General features: G+C 41.9%; 1 protein-coding gene across 1 annotated transcript in view; it reads left to right on the top strand.

Annotated features, from left to right (window-relative positions):
* The window catches only part of LOC132833511 (segment polarity protein dishevelled homolog DVL-1-like), a 127,593-nt gene that overhangs the window by 22,713 nt on the left and 87,616 nt on the right, over nucleotides 1–17,264 (top strand). The window contains exon 2 of the mRNA XM_060851851.1: nucleotides 11,488–11,557. Within this exon, the coding sequence (XP_060707834.1) occupies nucleotides 11,488–11,557 (70 nt within the window). The remainder of the gene's footprint in view (nucleotides 1–11,487; nucleotides 11,558–17,264) is intronic.

Genomic DNA, 17,264 nt, shown 5'->3' on the forward strand with positions numbered 1-17,264 from the left:
TGTGTGTGTGCGCGTGCGTGTGTGTGCGCGCGTACATACAATTTAAATTGTGACACAACTGAATTTGAGTTAGTCTTAGACCATCCTTTGAACAACAGAACTTTGGAAAATACGGACTTGATGATCTGACAGAAATTCAGTTGTCATAATGAAATGGACCAGATAATGCCAGTTGAGCTGAATCTGCATATTTAAAGAGACCCTTGTCGACTTACAGACAGATTCTTCCCAAAATTTAAATTCACAGTCAATCAGTTCAAAGAGGGAAAGTGATTGATCAGTGATAAGATGTCCATTTATTGAGTCATATAGCGCACAAACAGACCCTTCGGTCCAACTCGTCCATGCAGACCTTTCTGCCAAGAGAAATTCATTTTCAGCATTTCAGCAGAGATAGCCTCTTCTGCACTGTGCCTAACAAATCTTACCCCTAACAGTTGCATCTCTAGTGTTGGTGCCTAGCAAATTTTTCTTTGTTTTTATGTGGGATATGGATGTCGCTGGCAAGGACAGAATTTGTTGCCCATCCCTAATTGCCGTGAACTCAGTGGTTTGAGTGACCATTTCAAAGAGCAATTAAGAGTTGACCACAATATTGTGGATCTGGAGTCATATGTAGATCAGACTGGGTAGGCATGGCAGATTTCCTTCCCTAAAGGACATGAGTGAACCAGATGGACTTTTACAACAATCAAAGACAGTTGTCTGGTTGTTTTATATTCCATATTTATTAATTAAATTTAAAATTCACTGGTTGCAGGAGTGAGATTTAGACTCTAAAAGCAAAGTTCCATAAAAGCAAAAGACGGGGGTGCTGGAAATCTGAAATGGAAAGAGGAAATGCTAGAGAAATGTAGTAGGTTTAGCAACATCTGTGGAGAGAGAAACAGTTTATGTTGCAAACCAGAGATGACTCTTCAACAAGTGAAGTTCTACTTCTGAAGGAGAGCCAAATTGGACTCTAACATTAACTCTGTTTTTCCCTCAATAAATGTAGCTAGACCTGCTCAGTTCTTCCAGAATTTTATCTTTTTATTGCAGAATAATAAGTTGGGCCTCTGACTAGTCTCAGTACATCACCACTGTCTTAGTGTGGAGGCAGCACACTGCACCTTTTCAAAATAATGTGAAGGGTGACTAACAGAAGGTTTTAAAACTGCTAACTCAAATAATTTAATAATGAACCCCCACATTGACACTAGCTTTCTCGAGGTGCTTATCATTATTGGATGCTGGAGGGACAGGAATAACTTAGCAACTGGTGATGGAACTATTTGTTCCTAATGTAGCACAGATCAAATGCAGAACATATTATGCCCAGTATTGGGAAAACATCCTCTCTCACAGTACTAACTTGATCTTTCCACTCCCTAAGATTGCCAGGCAAATGCTAATTAATGTAGCTGTGGTGCAGTTTTCTTTGCTGTGCTGAGACTGTGTTGGAAATATGCAGTCTCATTGGAAGAGGATACTCCCTGCTGTGTGTGTAGCAGCTGTCTGCTGAATTTAAAATTGCTCCCTGTACAATTTCCATTTCCTTCTACGTAATGCATTAAGTAATTGTGCTCTGACAAGAAAAACAAATTATGTTTGCATTAGTTTCATTGGCTAGTATACCGCAGTCAGAAGCTATTAACCAGGATAGTTTATAATTTCTGTGCCTTGCAATGTGCACTTTGACCCCTACTTGGCTATATGTTAACCAGTGACCAGCCATGCCAGTGAGATCAGTTTGCTGACTGATAGCAGGGGTTATTTTGGTTTTGGACGTCAAGGTGAAGGGTTGAGGTCTATAGTTCAGGACACCAAAGGGTGCCTGACACCTCTCAAGACATCTCTCAAATGACAGATAACTCTGAAGTGCAGTTCCTGTTATGAAGGCAAAAGGGACGATCATTTTGGAAACAGCAGTATCCCATAAGCCACAGTGTGATCGGCAACCAATAGATATTATTTCTATATAGTGTCAACATGGACTGGATTTATTGACCGTTTCTAATTTCCCCAAGAAAATGGTGGTGGGTTACAAAAGAATATTAAGAGGATGGAATGACAGGCAATGTGATCTCAAGCCATTGTGAGTTGGAGAAGGTGTCTTTCTTATTGCTTTTATTCTTTTCGCTGATAAGTTTGGAGTACTGGGAGGTGCTGTTAAAGTAACCTTAGTGACTAACAGCAGTGTCCGCTGTACTGGTGTTGATGGGAGAAGGGTAGATATTGGAAACCAATCTTGTGAAATGCTCTTTCCTGAAAGGTCGCAAGCTTCAGTGTCATTGACTTAATTCTCATCAAGTGATGAGTATTCCATCATACAGCTCTCTTGAGCTTGATGTAGGTTTTGCCTCCTGCAGGACATTTTACTTGAGATAGCAATGCTTATGTTATCCCTTGTAACATAAGAAACTAGGTTTGGACGATGTATTGAAGAGTCCCAACAGACATTTATTACATACAAACATCACGTTCATAGGTGCATAAATGTCTGAGATAACATCAAGCTGTTATATTGTGACAGAACAGCATTAACCACATGCTTCCAATAGTGTAGATGCTTGGAGTGACCCAAGTTAAGATGGAGTATGCGATCTTAATAAAGACTTGGGTTACATGCTATGGTAAAGTTATGATATAATGAGCATGTCTTTTAAGGCTTTCTGCTCACGAGACACACACAATAGAATGATGGATACAAATAGGCCTTAAGTAATCAGGGCATGAATAATCTGTGCAATAACCAATCTTTTTATCTGTTCATGCAGCAAAGGTGTTGAAAGTTTCGCTTTCTTTTGATCAGTTATTACTCCAACCCTAGAGGGCTCTCTTTCCACCTCTGTTGTTTTCAGATCTCCTAGGGTTACTTGGTGATGTACACCATCAAACATTGCTGTGATCTTGAAGGCAACTGCTGTCATCTCCCTTAGCATTTAGTGCTTGCTTTAATGCATGAATGATGTGATACTTCAGTGAGCAATGGGACCTGACTGAGCTCAGTAGCTTGTCCCAAAATATCTCTGTCCAGATGCGCTAGAGAGACAGAACTAAATAGATTTGATCAAAATAATGGTTTGTGGTGTAAATAGTTGTGTGTCTCTTGAATGTGGTGGCCATTTACAGAGAGTTGTTTGACTTGGTGATTAATTAAAGCTATAAAGAGAACTCGCTACAAATATTTATCATAATATAGTCCCTTAAAACTTGTTACTGGGAACGAGTGATTGTCTCCCCTGTGTGTTTGCAATGATTTTATCCTTTTAAGTATATTTTGGCAATACTATGTACTACCTGCAGCCTAACAAGAAGAAAGAAATATGGAATGGAGGTACTTGCAAAGCAACTAATCTATGTATCCTGTCAGTAGCTTTTTACCTCATAAACAGCTCCATGTATGTACTACATTGAGGGATAGAGTGAGGGTGGAATGGCTTGGCGATGAACTAATTGAGCAAAAAGGATTTGGGGAATGTAAGTGGAATAGTTAGTTTTATCATTGTCGTCTTCAATCATTATTCAAACATCATGCAGTTTTCTAAAGCCTGATGGTGTTCAATTAAAGGATATGAATGATGTGATTTATAAGCATCTGGGTTACCCAGTAGATGAAGTGAGAATTTCTGTTGAGCTCTGCCCTCAATACAGAAAAAGGGTGAAAACAGATCTGGCTGTTTCACTCTTAGTTGTTTTCACCTTTAACCAGTGTGTTCACTGCATTATTTCAGATTCATTTGCAACAGTGTGTGCAGATATTAGGCATGTAATAAGGACTTAGAGAGAAGAAGAAATCATCTAGGGTTGCCACTCTTGATAAATCATCTTTGAAAAGTGCATGTATGTAATTGGCTACTGCATCCAGGCAGTAATGCCTCGAGGGGCATCCAAGCCCTCATTATCCAGACTCTGAGTGATGGATAAATAATGGAGGCCAGCTGTATTCCATCAACTCCTTTGGTTTCAGATCTCCTCCTATCCGAACAAGCATCAGAACTGTCAGGAAAGGACCTGAAGTCCAGTGAGAATCATACCTTTAGGAGAGAGGGTGGAAACAGTGCCCAGGAGAGCTCAAGCAATATTCACTTTATACAGACATTCCTATTCAGCAACTTACAGCTAACCCTCAAACAAAAGCAAAATATTACATATGCTGGAAATATGAAAATAAACCCAGTCTATCCAACCTTTCTCCACAGCTAAATTCCCCTGTACCACACAACATCCTGGTAAATCTTTTCTGTACCCTCTCCAAAGCTTCCAAATCCTTCTGGAAGTGCGATGACCAGAACTGTATGAAATATTCCAAGTGTAGCCTAACTAAAGTTCTACAAAGCTGCACCATAACATGCTTATCCTGAAACCCAATGCCCTTCCAATGAAAACAAGCATACTATATGCCTTTTTTTACTACCTTATCTACCTGTGCTACCACCTTCAGTGATCTGTGGACCTGCACACCCAGATCCCACTGCATATCAATATTCCGAAGGTTTCTACCAATCACTGTACTTGACCAACTGTACTTGACCTTCCAAAATGCATCACCTCATATTTGTCTGGATTAAACTCCATCTGCCATCTTTCTTTCCATACCTCCAACTGATCCATATCCTGCTGTATTCCCTTGACAATCTTCCTCACTAGGAGCAGGAAAATCAACGTTTCGGGCAAAAGCCCTTCATCAGGAATCGTTCGGGCAAAAGCCTGATGAAGGGTTTTGGCCCGAAATGTCGATTTTCCTGCTCCTCGGATGCTGCCTGACCTGCTGTGCTTTTCCAGCACCATTCTAATCTTGAATCTGATCTCCAGCATCTGCAGTCCTCACTTTCGCCTAATCCTCCTCACTATCTGCAACTCCACCAATCTTTGTATCACTCCTTTTATGAACAGGAACAGTTTCTCCCTATCTATTCCTTTTGGTCAGATCGTCTACCAATTCCACCAATTTATCAACGTCCTTCTGAAGTTCTACATTATTTTCCTCACAGCTTACAATTCGTCCAAGTTTGGTATCATCTGCAAACTTTGAAATTGTCCCCACCGCCCCAAGATCTGGATCATTAACATGCATCAGAAAAAGCAAGAATCCCAATACCAACCCCTGCGCAACTCCACTACAAACCTTCCTCCAACCTGAAAAAATATCCATTCATCATTGTTTTGTGTTTCCTATTACTCAGTCTATTTTGTATCTATGTTGCCACTAATGGATGGGCCGCCAATTTCAGTGCCCACTTGCATTCCATATTGTGGGGACTGGGTTATGGGTGGGCAGGAAGACAGTGGGATAGTCACCTGATATTTGATGTGGCTCCCACTGTGAAACCACATCCAGCTGGGATGCTATAAAATCCAGCTCCATATTTTGTCACTCCCAAATCCAAGAATACCTAGATTGTCATTTCACCCTTCTACTGTGCCCCTGCGATCTATAAACTCATATACTGCAAATCAAATCTAGGACTTTGTGAACACTATGATCCACTGCACCATTGCATTATTTGTATTATCTCTGCTGTAAATGCAGCTGTTCTTTGTTTCAGTGGATACTATCCAGATACAGCAAACAAATCCCAAAAAGGTTATCAAAGTGGCTTATGAAATGTTGGCATTTATCTCTAAAGGGCTGAAATACGAAGTGGGGAAGTGATGCTTGGCCAGATCCATTCTGAAGTACTGCTTTTAAGCACCAAGCCCCAGTCACCATGCATCCTTGAGGGGAAAAGTGAACAACTACAGTTTCTAAGTATGTTAAGTATTTAGCTGGAATTAGAAATCCCCTGTGGGTTTATGTAAGCAACTCAGTGGTTAAAGTTGCCTTTAACTTGCTTCAAGAAGAAAACTAAAAACTGTTGTATTCTGGTTGCAAAAGCTTAGCATGATGCACCCACGTGCAAATTGTTTAAATTGTCAGTGTTACGGACTGAGAGGAGAATGCCACAGCTTGTCCAGTCTTGGCCTTGGGCCAATCTCCTGGACGTTTGGAGAAAAAAACATGATGTTTGCAATGTGAATAGATCTGCCACAACTAATGCATTTAACTGTCCTTTAAATCCTTGGAGAGTAGCGTAGTGGTAGTATTTATAGGGATGTGTGGGGAAAGATGGGGCTTAGGGAGGAGGGCTGAATATGCTTTCGAGAGAAAATAGTTGAAAATTGTGAAAGTGATGTTTGGCATCATATCCCAAAATTCTGGGTTCATTCTAGAAGGAATGTGGTGCATTTGTCTGCACCTTCTCTTCTCCACTTGCTGCGCTAGCCTAATAAGAGATTTCAGCACTGTTTCTTTTAATTGAACCCGATACATGACTTCCTGTAGTGACAATGAATACCTCTGTACTATCATTCACTGGGTTGTCGGGGATTGATAGTGGCTAAGAGACAAGGTGAAGGTAATAATCATTGACATCTAGGCACCAGGTATGACATTAAAGTGCCCTGGCAAATTTCAGGTCAGTTTGCATTAATGAGAAATGCATTGGAGTGCACAAAGGAAAATGGTTTTGGTTGTTCGAGACCAATTATCTCAACCTCAGGCCATTGTTGCAGGAGTTTCTCATAGCAGAGTATTAGTTGCATTGATCTTCGGCTATTTCATCAATGGTCTTCCATCATAAGATCAGAACTGGGGATGTTCACTGATTATAGTGTTCAATACCATTTACAGTTCCTCAGATGCTGAAGTTATTACAAATCATTGGTTTGGCCTCAACTGAAGTATTGTGTCCAATTGTGGACCATGTTTTATGACTGATGTGACTGCGTTTGGAGAGGATGCAGAACGGATTTCTAAGTATTGCTTTGGGGATGAAAGACCTCCCACAGTACTTTTAGAGAGGAGCCCTAGCCCTTCTAGGTAGTAGAGGTAGTGGATTTGAAAGGAGCTGTTGGAGATGTCTTAGTGAATTACTGCATTGCATCTTGTAGGTGGTGTACCCTGCTGCCAATGTGTGTCAGTGACGAAGGAAGTGAATGTTAAAGGTGGTAGATGGAGTGTCTATCAAGCAGGCTGCTTTATCCTGAATGATTTGGAGCTGCTATCATCTAGGCAAGTCATATTTCTGATTTCTAGATGGTGACCAGATATTGGAGAGTCAGGAAGTGAATTACTTGCCTCTGACTGTTCTTGTAGCCACAGTATTTATATGGCTGATTCTGTTTAGTTTCTGGTTAGTGGTGATCCTCAGGATATCAATAGTGGGGAATTCAGCGATGATAATATCTTTGAATGGGGCAGTGGTGTGATTACCTTTTTGATGGAGCTGATCATTGTCTAGTACTTCTGTTGCATAATTTTACTTGCCACTTAACCTAAGCCTGAATGTTGTAGAGGTCTGGCTGCATGCAGATATGGACTGCCTCAGTATCTGAAGAGTCATGAATAGTGCTGAAAATTGTCCCATCCTCAACAAACATTCTCACTCTGACCTCATGATGGAGAGAAAGATGTTGTGAAACTTGAAAGGGTTCAGAAAAGATTTACAAAGATGTTGTCAGGGTTGGAGGATTTGAGCTATAGGGAGAGGCTGAAAAGGCTGTTTTCCCTGGAGCGTAAGAGGCTGAGGGGTGACCTTATAGAGGTTTACAAAATAATGAGGGGCATGGATAGTATAAATAGACAAAGTCTTTTCCCTGGGGTCGGGGGAGTCCAGAACTAGAGGGCATAGGTTTAGGATGAGAGGGGAAAGATATAAAAGAGACCTAAGGGGCAACTTTTTCACGTAGAGGGTGGTACGTGTATGAAATGAGCTGCCAGAGGAAGTGGCGGAGGCTGGTACAATTGCAACATGTAAAAGGCATTTGGATGGGTATATAAATAGGAAGAGTTTGGAGGGATATGGGCCGGGGCTGGCAGGTGGGATTAGATTGGGTTGGGATATCTGGTCGGAGTGGACGGGTTGGACCTAAGGGTCTGTTTCCACGCTGTACATCTCTATGACTGGACCCAGCACACTGTCCCAAAGAACTCTTGCAGTGATATTCTGGGGCTGAGGTGATGGACCTCTAACAACCAAAATCATTTTCCTTTGTGCTCAATAGGACTCCAACCAACAGAGAGATTTCCCCATGATTCCCAAGGGCTTCTTGATGTCGTACTCAAGCAAATTCTGTCTTGATGTCAAGGGCAATCACTCAAACTTCACCTTGGGGGTTCAGCTCTTATCTTCATGTTTGGACCGAGGCTTTAATGATGTCAGCAGCCAAGTGGCCCTTGTGGAATTCAAAGCAAGGATGAGTAAACATGTTATTTCTTTGCATGTGCTGCTTGTTAGCAATGTTGATGATCCCTTTATTGCACCTGCCACACAGTGTGTTTAATTCTTATAATTAGGAAAGAAACTGTGAGTTAACTCTCTAGTAATAATGAACAATATCTATTTAACACAATTAATATTATAACAACAAAATACACTATAAACTAACCATTTACACTATAAATCTAAGAGTGTGAGGACTACAGATGCTAGAGAGTCAGAGTCGAAAAGTATGTGGAAATCAACTATCTTGTGCTTTAACTTAACTCTGGATGATCATATACCACAGCACTAGATCTTGGCCTTGATCTATGTGCCAATGATTGTCTGGTTGTCTTCTCCCTGTGGTCCCATGGGTCTTCCCTTCACAGTGGTTGGTCTTGAGTTACTGCCCCTGAGGGTGATGTTGCAGCGATTCTTACACTTAGTAGTTGTTCAAACCCTTTGAGAGGGTTGTTCGTGTACTCCAATAGATCGATCAGGGCTCGATCATCCCGATCGTTTGGACCCAACCAGGCATTGACATGTTGATGGCAGGGTAGTCCTTGGGCATCCGTTCCTGGCAGTATTAAGTGCACGTAGGTCAGGTAACCTTCACCAAATAAGGTTGTGAGGTGCCCCTGTGTCTAGCAAACAATTCGAGGTTCCGATTGTCCTGGGGATGGCATTCAGGTTGATTATATCAATTTAAATTCAAGTGCATATTGTATTGTCTGCAGCTGCTGTGTCAATTCCATACTCTGTGTGTAACTGCAGTCTGTCTACGTTCTGCAGCTTGTTTATTCGCATAAACCAAATCATCCTCCGACATTTCCACCGCCTCCAAAAAGACCCCACCACCAGGGATATATTTCCCTCCCCACCCCTTTCCGCCTTCTGCAAAGACCATTCCCTCCATGACTACCTGGTCAGGTCCATGCCCCCCTACAACCCACCCTCCCATCCTGGCACCTTCCCCTGCCACAGCAGGAACTGCAAAACCTGCCCACACCTCCTCCCTCACATCCATCCAAGGCCCTAAAGGAGCCTTCCACATCCATCAAAGTTTTAACTGCACATCCACTAATATAATTTATTTTATCCGTTGCTCCCGATGCAGTCTCCTCTACATTGGGGAGACTGGACGCCTCCTAGCAGAGCACTTTAGGGAACATCTCCGGGACACCCGCACCAATCAACCACACTGCCATGTGGCCCAATATTTTAACTCCCCCTCCCACTCTGCCGAGGACATGGAGGTCCTGGGCCTCTTTCACCGCCGCTCCCTCACCACCAGACAGCTGGAGGAAGAATGCCTCATCTTCTGCCTCGGAATACTTCAACCCCAGGGCATCAGTGTGGACTTCAACAGTTTCCTCATTTCCCCTTCCTCCATCTCACCCTAGTTCCAAACTTCCAGCTCAACACTGTCCCCATGACTTGTCCTACCTGCCTGTCTTCTTTTCCACCTATCCACTCCACTCCCCCCCGACCTATCACCTTCATCCCCTCCGCCACTCACCTATTGTACTCTATGCTACTTTCTCCCCACCCACACCCTCACCCTCCTCTAGCTTATCTCTCCACGTTTCAGGCTCTCTGCCTTTATTCCTGATGAAGGGCTTTTGTCCAAAACATCGATTTTACTGCTCCTCGGATGCTGCCTGAACTGCTGTGCTCTCCCAGCACCACTAATCAAGAATATTAGCACAGTCAGTTTGGTTAAAGCTTGTCTCAGTTTCCCAGCATGCCTCATTTATTGTTAAGTTTTTCGTAAATCCATCACTGTGAGTGGCCCATCCAGCCACATCATCTGCCCCTATTCTGGCGACCGAAAGACAGTAATTGACTGGGTTAGAATTAACCTACTTTTTCAGCACAAGGAATACCTGTCAAGGGTTTGGCTAGTTCTGGAGGACAAGTCTTCAGTGCTGTTGCTGGAATGTTGTCAGGGCCCATAACTTTGCAGTAGGGAATGTCTTTAGCTCTTCTTGATAGAACACACTGTGAATCAGATTGTTAAGATCTGGCATCGGGGTGTTGGGGACCTCAGGAAGAGGCTGATGTGGAACATCCATTTGGTGTTTATGACCGATGACTAATGCACATACTTCAACCTTGTTTTGTACTGATGTGCTGGGCTTCTCCATTGGTGGCACATGGATATTTATGTAGCCTTTAATTGTTTAATTGTCTGCCACCATTTAGAACTGGATGTGGCAGGTTTGTGGAGTTTAGATCTGATCCATTATTGTAGAATTATTTAACCCTGCCTTTCATAGTTTTGCATTTAAGTACTCCTGTGTTGTCGCTTCACCAGGTTGTCACCTCTATTTTTTAGGTATACCTGGTGTTGCTCCTGTCATTCCCTCCTGCACTTTTCATTAAACCGGGTTTATTGCCAAGCTTGATGGTAATGGTAAAATGGTGGATATGCCAGGCCGTGAGATTACACATCTTGGTTGAATACAACTCTGTTGCTGCTGATACCCACAGTGACTAATGGATATCTAGTTTTGAGTTGCTAGAACTGTTTGAAGTCTGTGCCATTTACCACAGTGCTAGCCCCATAGAACATATTGGAAGGCATCCTCATGTGAAGTTAAGGCTTTGTCTCCAGAGGACTGTGTGGTAGTCACTGCTACCAATTCAGTTGTGGATGGATGTATCTGCAGAAACATCTGCAATCGGTAGATTGAGAGGAAAAGGTCAAGTAGATATTTTCCTTGGTTCCCTCATCACCAGCTACAGACTTAGTCGAGCAATTACATCCTTTGGATTCAGCCAGCTCAGACAGTCGTAGTGATACCGAGCCTCACTTGATACGGACATTGAAGTTCCTAGCTGGAATACGTTTTGTGACCTTGCCTGTTCTTTATTGTACTGAGTCAGCAAGAGATGTCTGTGGATAAAACTAATGAGCTCCACATTGTGACTTGGGTAACAGAAGACACCAGTGGATGAGACTGAGTTCTGTCAGGAGGTTCCTGTGCCCAGGTTGTGTGAAATGCACAGTTTAGTACAGACTGCTGGTTGCTGATAGATGACATGCAGCTAATTAGTATTGTTAAAGGCAAGATATCATGTCATTTGTTGGCATGAGTCTACAACCTCAGGAGGTTGTTAATTGAATTAAGGAGTTGGAATTGTATATCCTTATGTTGATGGAACAGAGGGCTAATTTTTAACTTATCATCCTTGGGACTCTGGCCTGCTTAATAAATATTAAGTGTCCTCATTAATATTGTCATTATTTTCATTGCAGGGTTGTGAAGGAAGAAATTTCAGATGACAATGCCAAGTTACCGTGTTTCAATGGGAGAGTGGTCTCATGGGTAAGTATGTGATATGGCAGAGGGAGTAAGTGGACAGGGAAGGAGTAATGCATTCCTTTGACTTGTTAACCCAATGGGTCCAGGTGATTTCTTGGACTCAGAATATTCCTGGACCCAGGTTTTGTTAATGTCAGAAACAAAAGCAGGAGTTGATGGAAATACTCAACAGCTCATACATCATCAGCAGCTAATGTCTGGTGTGTGTAGTTCCTTTGTTTGGGAGGAACAATAATAAAAAGATACCAAAGGCTGTGAATACACAGAGAGACCTTGGTTTCAAATACAAAACTATGGAGAGTAAGGGTGTACTTAGATGAAGCTACAAAATGGAGGGCATTGTTTGAGTTTTATAATTTAGGTACAGAACACATGCGTAGATAAATAATAAATTTCTATAAACATTGAATAGACCACAGTTATAAATTAAGTGCACCGTTAGCCTTTGTATTATAGCAAATACATTAAAACCATTGGGCAAAATACTTGGTCTCACCAAAGTAGTGTGTGAGGTGGGCAGATCTTGGAAACAGTGATGCTGGCTAATCGCAGAGTCAAACAGCATGGAAATACACCCTTTGGTCCAACCAATCTATGTTGAGCACAGTCCCAAACTGAACTGGTCCCTTTTGCCTGCTCCTGACCCATATCCCTTCAAACTTTAGATATTCATGTACCTATCCAAATGCCTTTTAAATGTTTAATTGTAATTGCATCCACCATTTCCTCAGGAAGTCCATTCAGCAGTATTTAAAGGAGACCTACTGAGATTTTGCAGTTAGCTTCCAATGTATTGTTGCAATATGGGTGTCATGCACACTGGTCTCCATCCCAATGAACGACTGCTGATGTCACCATGCAGATGTGTGTGCACACACTCATGGAGAATGGATGTCTTAAATTCTGCAGGGTGGTGCAGGTGATGGCAAACTCAGGGGTTTTTTAAACTTAACCCATCTGATGTAAAAACTGACTACTTTTACACCCTGTCTTGGCCTGTTCCCTGTCTGGTCTGTTCTATTTATTCTTGGAAGTAAGATTCGTTGAGAGTAAAACTGGCAGTCAATCAAAATCTGCCCAAATCCCATTAGCTGGGTAAGGATATAACCCCTCCTCACCATGAACCATGAATAGGAGGGCACATGTGGCTATGTAGTAGTGTCCCTACCTCTGAGCCAACTAGTCCAATGTCAAACTCCACCTGCTGTAGAGGTGTGTGACAAAACTTCTGAACAATTGATTGTTTAGTAATATATGAACCATAAAGAGAGCTTTGAGCTGGTGGGACTGTTTCCACAGGAGTAGAGAAAAGTAAGAAAAGGTTTTCTATAGTGAAGGATTTCACCTGAATATTAAACGAAAGCCTAAGTGACAAGGCTGCAATAATTTAGATAGCAAGAATAGACCGGTTTAGAGAAGTCAAGACATGGTATTGTTGAAAATGGGCTTTCCCAACAGAGTGATTGAGGGAGGGTTGATTGTGACTTTTAGGGGAAAATTAGTATTTGTCCAGGGAAGGATACAGAGTGATGGGGAGAGGGTAAAGTTTAGTTTTGGATTGATCCATGTTATTGGGAGAGCAGTAGACAATGGGGCTGGTTTTGTATTGATACAAGGCTCGAGATGGACAGGAGTGGGTAGTGGTTCAATTGCTAAAGTTCAAGTCTTATTTAAAAGAGGGAACCGCAAGAATGCAGTCACAACCACTGCAGAAAGGAGCTGTTCTCAGCAATCTTAAGGTTTTGACCATTGGCATCATTGCGGTTCCACTGATACCAGATTCCTGTCTCATTTTATGCCTCCAAGGATCAAGTAGCAAAGAGTATGTGGTGGAGCAAGTAGCCTCCAAATGACTAAATCTGAAATGAAAACATAAAATGCTGGAAATTCTCAGCAACTGAGGCAGCAGCTGTGGAGTGAGAAACATTTAGGATTTAAATCATAACTCAGTTTCTGTCCATAGATACCACCTGACCTGCGGAGATTTTTCAGTATTTACTATTTCTATTTATCGTACTGTTTTGTTGATGATTTGGCGGTGTTCATATGTTTAAAACTGTATGTCAGATATCATCAAACCTGAGCTCTTATGCATAGCAACCAGGTGAAACATTTGAGCATTTTACCTTTTCCATACTTGAGATTAGGCTGCAGACAGAAACATAAATTTGTGATCTTTGCAGGTTCTCCACCCTGGACCATTTTACCCGGGTGGATTGGAGATAGTGTGGCAACATGGTCACCAGTCGACTTGCAACAGTTGCCTGATTTAAGTAGTTCAGGGCCTATTGCAGAGACTGGAATTTTCTAGTCAGCCTCTAGGTCCCAGGAAATAGTGGGGAACAATGCAGCTGCCCAGATTAACTTCTGACAGCAGAGGACTCCAGATAAACTTATAGGCTGTCTTTGTTTGCATTTTGGCTTCACGTATAACTACAGCTTATGTTCTGGTGGAATTACCCATCTCTACTGTTATGATATCAGCTAGTTGATAAGATGAATCTTAAGATTTTAAATTTGAAGGAAGTTGGAGAGGATAACATCATTTTGAGGCACTTCTCCTTACCTCACTTACCTACAAATACATCCTGCTGCTGCTTTGGAGCTGAGAGACTCTGATTGACCCTCCAACACCAAGAATCAATTCCCTGCTCACTGGCCAATTTGGGGAAAACCACTGATGAGTGATTGTTGCCCAAATTATAGAGGCTTTTAATTCCCACACTAGCCTGACAATGGGGTTCTGAAGTCTTGGCGAAAATTCTTCCCTTACTTTTGAGAGGGTTGAAAGGATCTTTGAGTTGCTGTTTTATTTTGAGAGGCTGTTTGTTTAATAATGGGAGAGAATCATTGGTGTTTCAACAAAAGCTTTAGTCTGTACTCCTCAGAGCTGATATGCTTCAAGTCTGCCATCCCCTTTCTGCTTTCCCTCCATCCTGCACTCTGCTTCGCAAAATAAGAAGAGATATACATTCTATAGTAATGTCATTTGGAGATTGATAGGGTACTTTATTTGCAGTGCTGTTACTGTATGTTGAAAGTATTGGATTTTGTGTGAATTGTGTTAGCAGATTGGATGTGAGCTTTGCTGTTCTAAGATTTCAGAATTGTTGCAGAAATGATCCCCATATGAATGAGGTGCAGTTGGGTGTGATTGAATGCAGGCCAATGTAGAACATAAATTAAGTCACTTACTATTTGGGCCAAATGATCTGTTTCTGTGCTGTAGATGCAATGTAATTTTGCTCACAGACTAACTGTGCCAGAAGGCATTGAGTTTGTGTTGAGTTTTGCAGAAAGTCAAATGAGGAAATCTGTATTTCCATTTTATTATCATATGAAATGAAAGATGAGCTCTTTGAGTGAATGGTATTTTCAGAACAAACTGGTCTGAGAAAAATCCAGAGGAAAGCTTCTAGTTTACCTCAGGTCAACTGCAACTTGGCAGAATATCATTTGTTTTTCTTTCAGATCCACAGTACTGTGTTGTTGCATTGCTTCAATTAGTTGAACTGGTCTATGAGTGAAACAGTGGCTTATCATTGCAGTTTTGCCGTGAAATGGTGACAAGTTCAGCTGATGAAGGAATGTGATTGGTAGTATAAGGAGCAGCTTCACCATAACAAATGACAGTCTAGTGAGAAAATCATTCAGCCATGCAAACTTCATTACTCCTTTTGAATAATAAAATAAAACAACAAACTGTAGATGCTGGAAACCTGAAACAAAAACAGAAATTGCTGGGGAATCTCAATGGATCTGGCAGCAGCTATGGAGAGAAAGTGGCGTTAATGTTTTGAGTCTGATGACTCTTCAGCGCTTAAGAACTGGAGAAGAGTTACTGGATTTGAAACATTGACTCTGCTTTCTCTCCACAGATGTAGCCTGACCCTCTGAGGTCTCCAGCAATTTCTGATTTTGTTTGCACTTTTTAACCATCTATTTCTGCACTTCATAGCTTGTAGTATCCAAAATTCCATAAGTGTATATCAAGGTAATGTGCTGAGCTGGAGAATTAACCTTCTTCCTAAAATCTCCAAATGCCATGCAACAAAAAACATACTTCTGTATACTTTAGGACCTGGGTATGTACCTCGGTCACTGGAAATTAAGGATAGGCAATAAATCACTTATGAGCCCTTTCTGACCCTCACTTCCCTTTCCTCTCACTAATTCATGACTGTCCATTGAGTTGCTGTTACATTTCTTCTATTTGGAAAAAAGGCAGTCATCTGAGTGGAACTTTGACAAACATCACTAGTGGTGAGGTTGTACCTTATTGCCATCACATCATCTATAGTGTAATCACACGAAAAAAAAAGACAAGTGACCATAAGAAAGCAGTTGTCTGGAATGTCTGAAGGGCTTATGCCCGAAATGTCGAATTTCCTGTTCCTTGGATGCTGCCTGACCTGCTGCGCTTTTCCAGCAACACATTTTTAGCTCTGATACTCCAGCATCTGCAGACCTCACTTTCTCCTGGAATGTCTGAAGTCCCATTGAGGCAACTTACACAAGTGGCCACTGCAAGCAACCCATTGCTCATTCTGGATTCAGACTCTTAACAATTTGTCAATTGAAAGTGTATTGCATGGATCAATCCATTGAATACACTGATTATCTGAACAGAGCTCTTAGAGGGAGTGAAAATCAGATTCAAACTGCTGATCATTGGTCTCTTGCAAAAAACCACTAATATAGGCTGGGCAGACAGTGTATTTTCTATTGTGCGTTCCTTTGATGCTGCTGTAACTGGCTAGACCAGTATTTATTGCCAATCCTTAATTGTGTAGGGGACAGTTAGAAGTCAACTACATTGCTGAGAATTTGGAGTAACGTTCAGACGAGACCAACTAAGGAAGGGAGATTTCCTTCACTCTAGGATGTTAGTAAACCAAATGGGTTTTAACAACATCTACAGTGGTTATATAAGACCGTAAGACATAGGAGTGGAAGTAACGCCTTTCGGCCCATCGAGTCCACTCCGTCATTCAATCATGGCTGATGGGCATTTCAACTCCACTTACCAGCATTCTCCCTGTAGCCCTTAATTCCTTGTGACATCAAGAATTTATCAATCTCTGCCTTGAAGACATTTAGCGTCCCGGCCTCCACTGCACTCTGCGACAATTAATTCCACAGGCCTACCACTCTCTGGCTGAAGAAATTTCTCCACATTTCTGTTCTGAATTGACCCCCTCTAATTCTCGGGCTGTGTCCACGGATCCTAGTCTCCTCGCCTAACGGAAACAATTTCCTAGCATCCACCCTTTCCAAGCCATGTATTATCTTGTAAGTTTCTATTAGATCTCCCTTTAATCTTCTAAACTCCAATGAATACAATTCCAGGATACTCAGCCGTTCCTTGCATGTTAGACCCACCATTCCAGGGATCATCCGTGTGAACCTCCACTGGACACGCTCTAGTGCCAGTATGCCCTTCCTGAGGTGTGGGGACCAAAACTGGACACAGTACTCCAATTGGGCCCAACCAGAGCTTTATAAAGTCTCAGTAGCGCAACGGTGCTTTTATATTCCAACCCTCTTGAGATAAATGACAACATTGCATTCGCTTTTTTAATCACGGACTCAACCTGCATGTTTACCTTCAGAGAATCCTCGACTAGCACTCCCAGATCCCTTTGTACTTTGGCTTTACGAATTTTCTCACCGTTTAGAAAGTAGTCCATGCTTGTATTCTTTTTTCCAA

Source organism: Hemiscyllium ocellatum, chromosome 37, assembly GCF_020745735.1.
Source record: "Hemiscyllium ocellatum isolate sHemOce1 chromosome 37, sHemOce1.pat.X.cur, whole genome shotgun sequence".
Lineage (NCBI taxonomy): Eukaryota > Metazoa > Chordata > Chondrichthyes > Orectolobiformes > Hemiscylliidae > Hemiscyllium > Hemiscyllium ocellatum.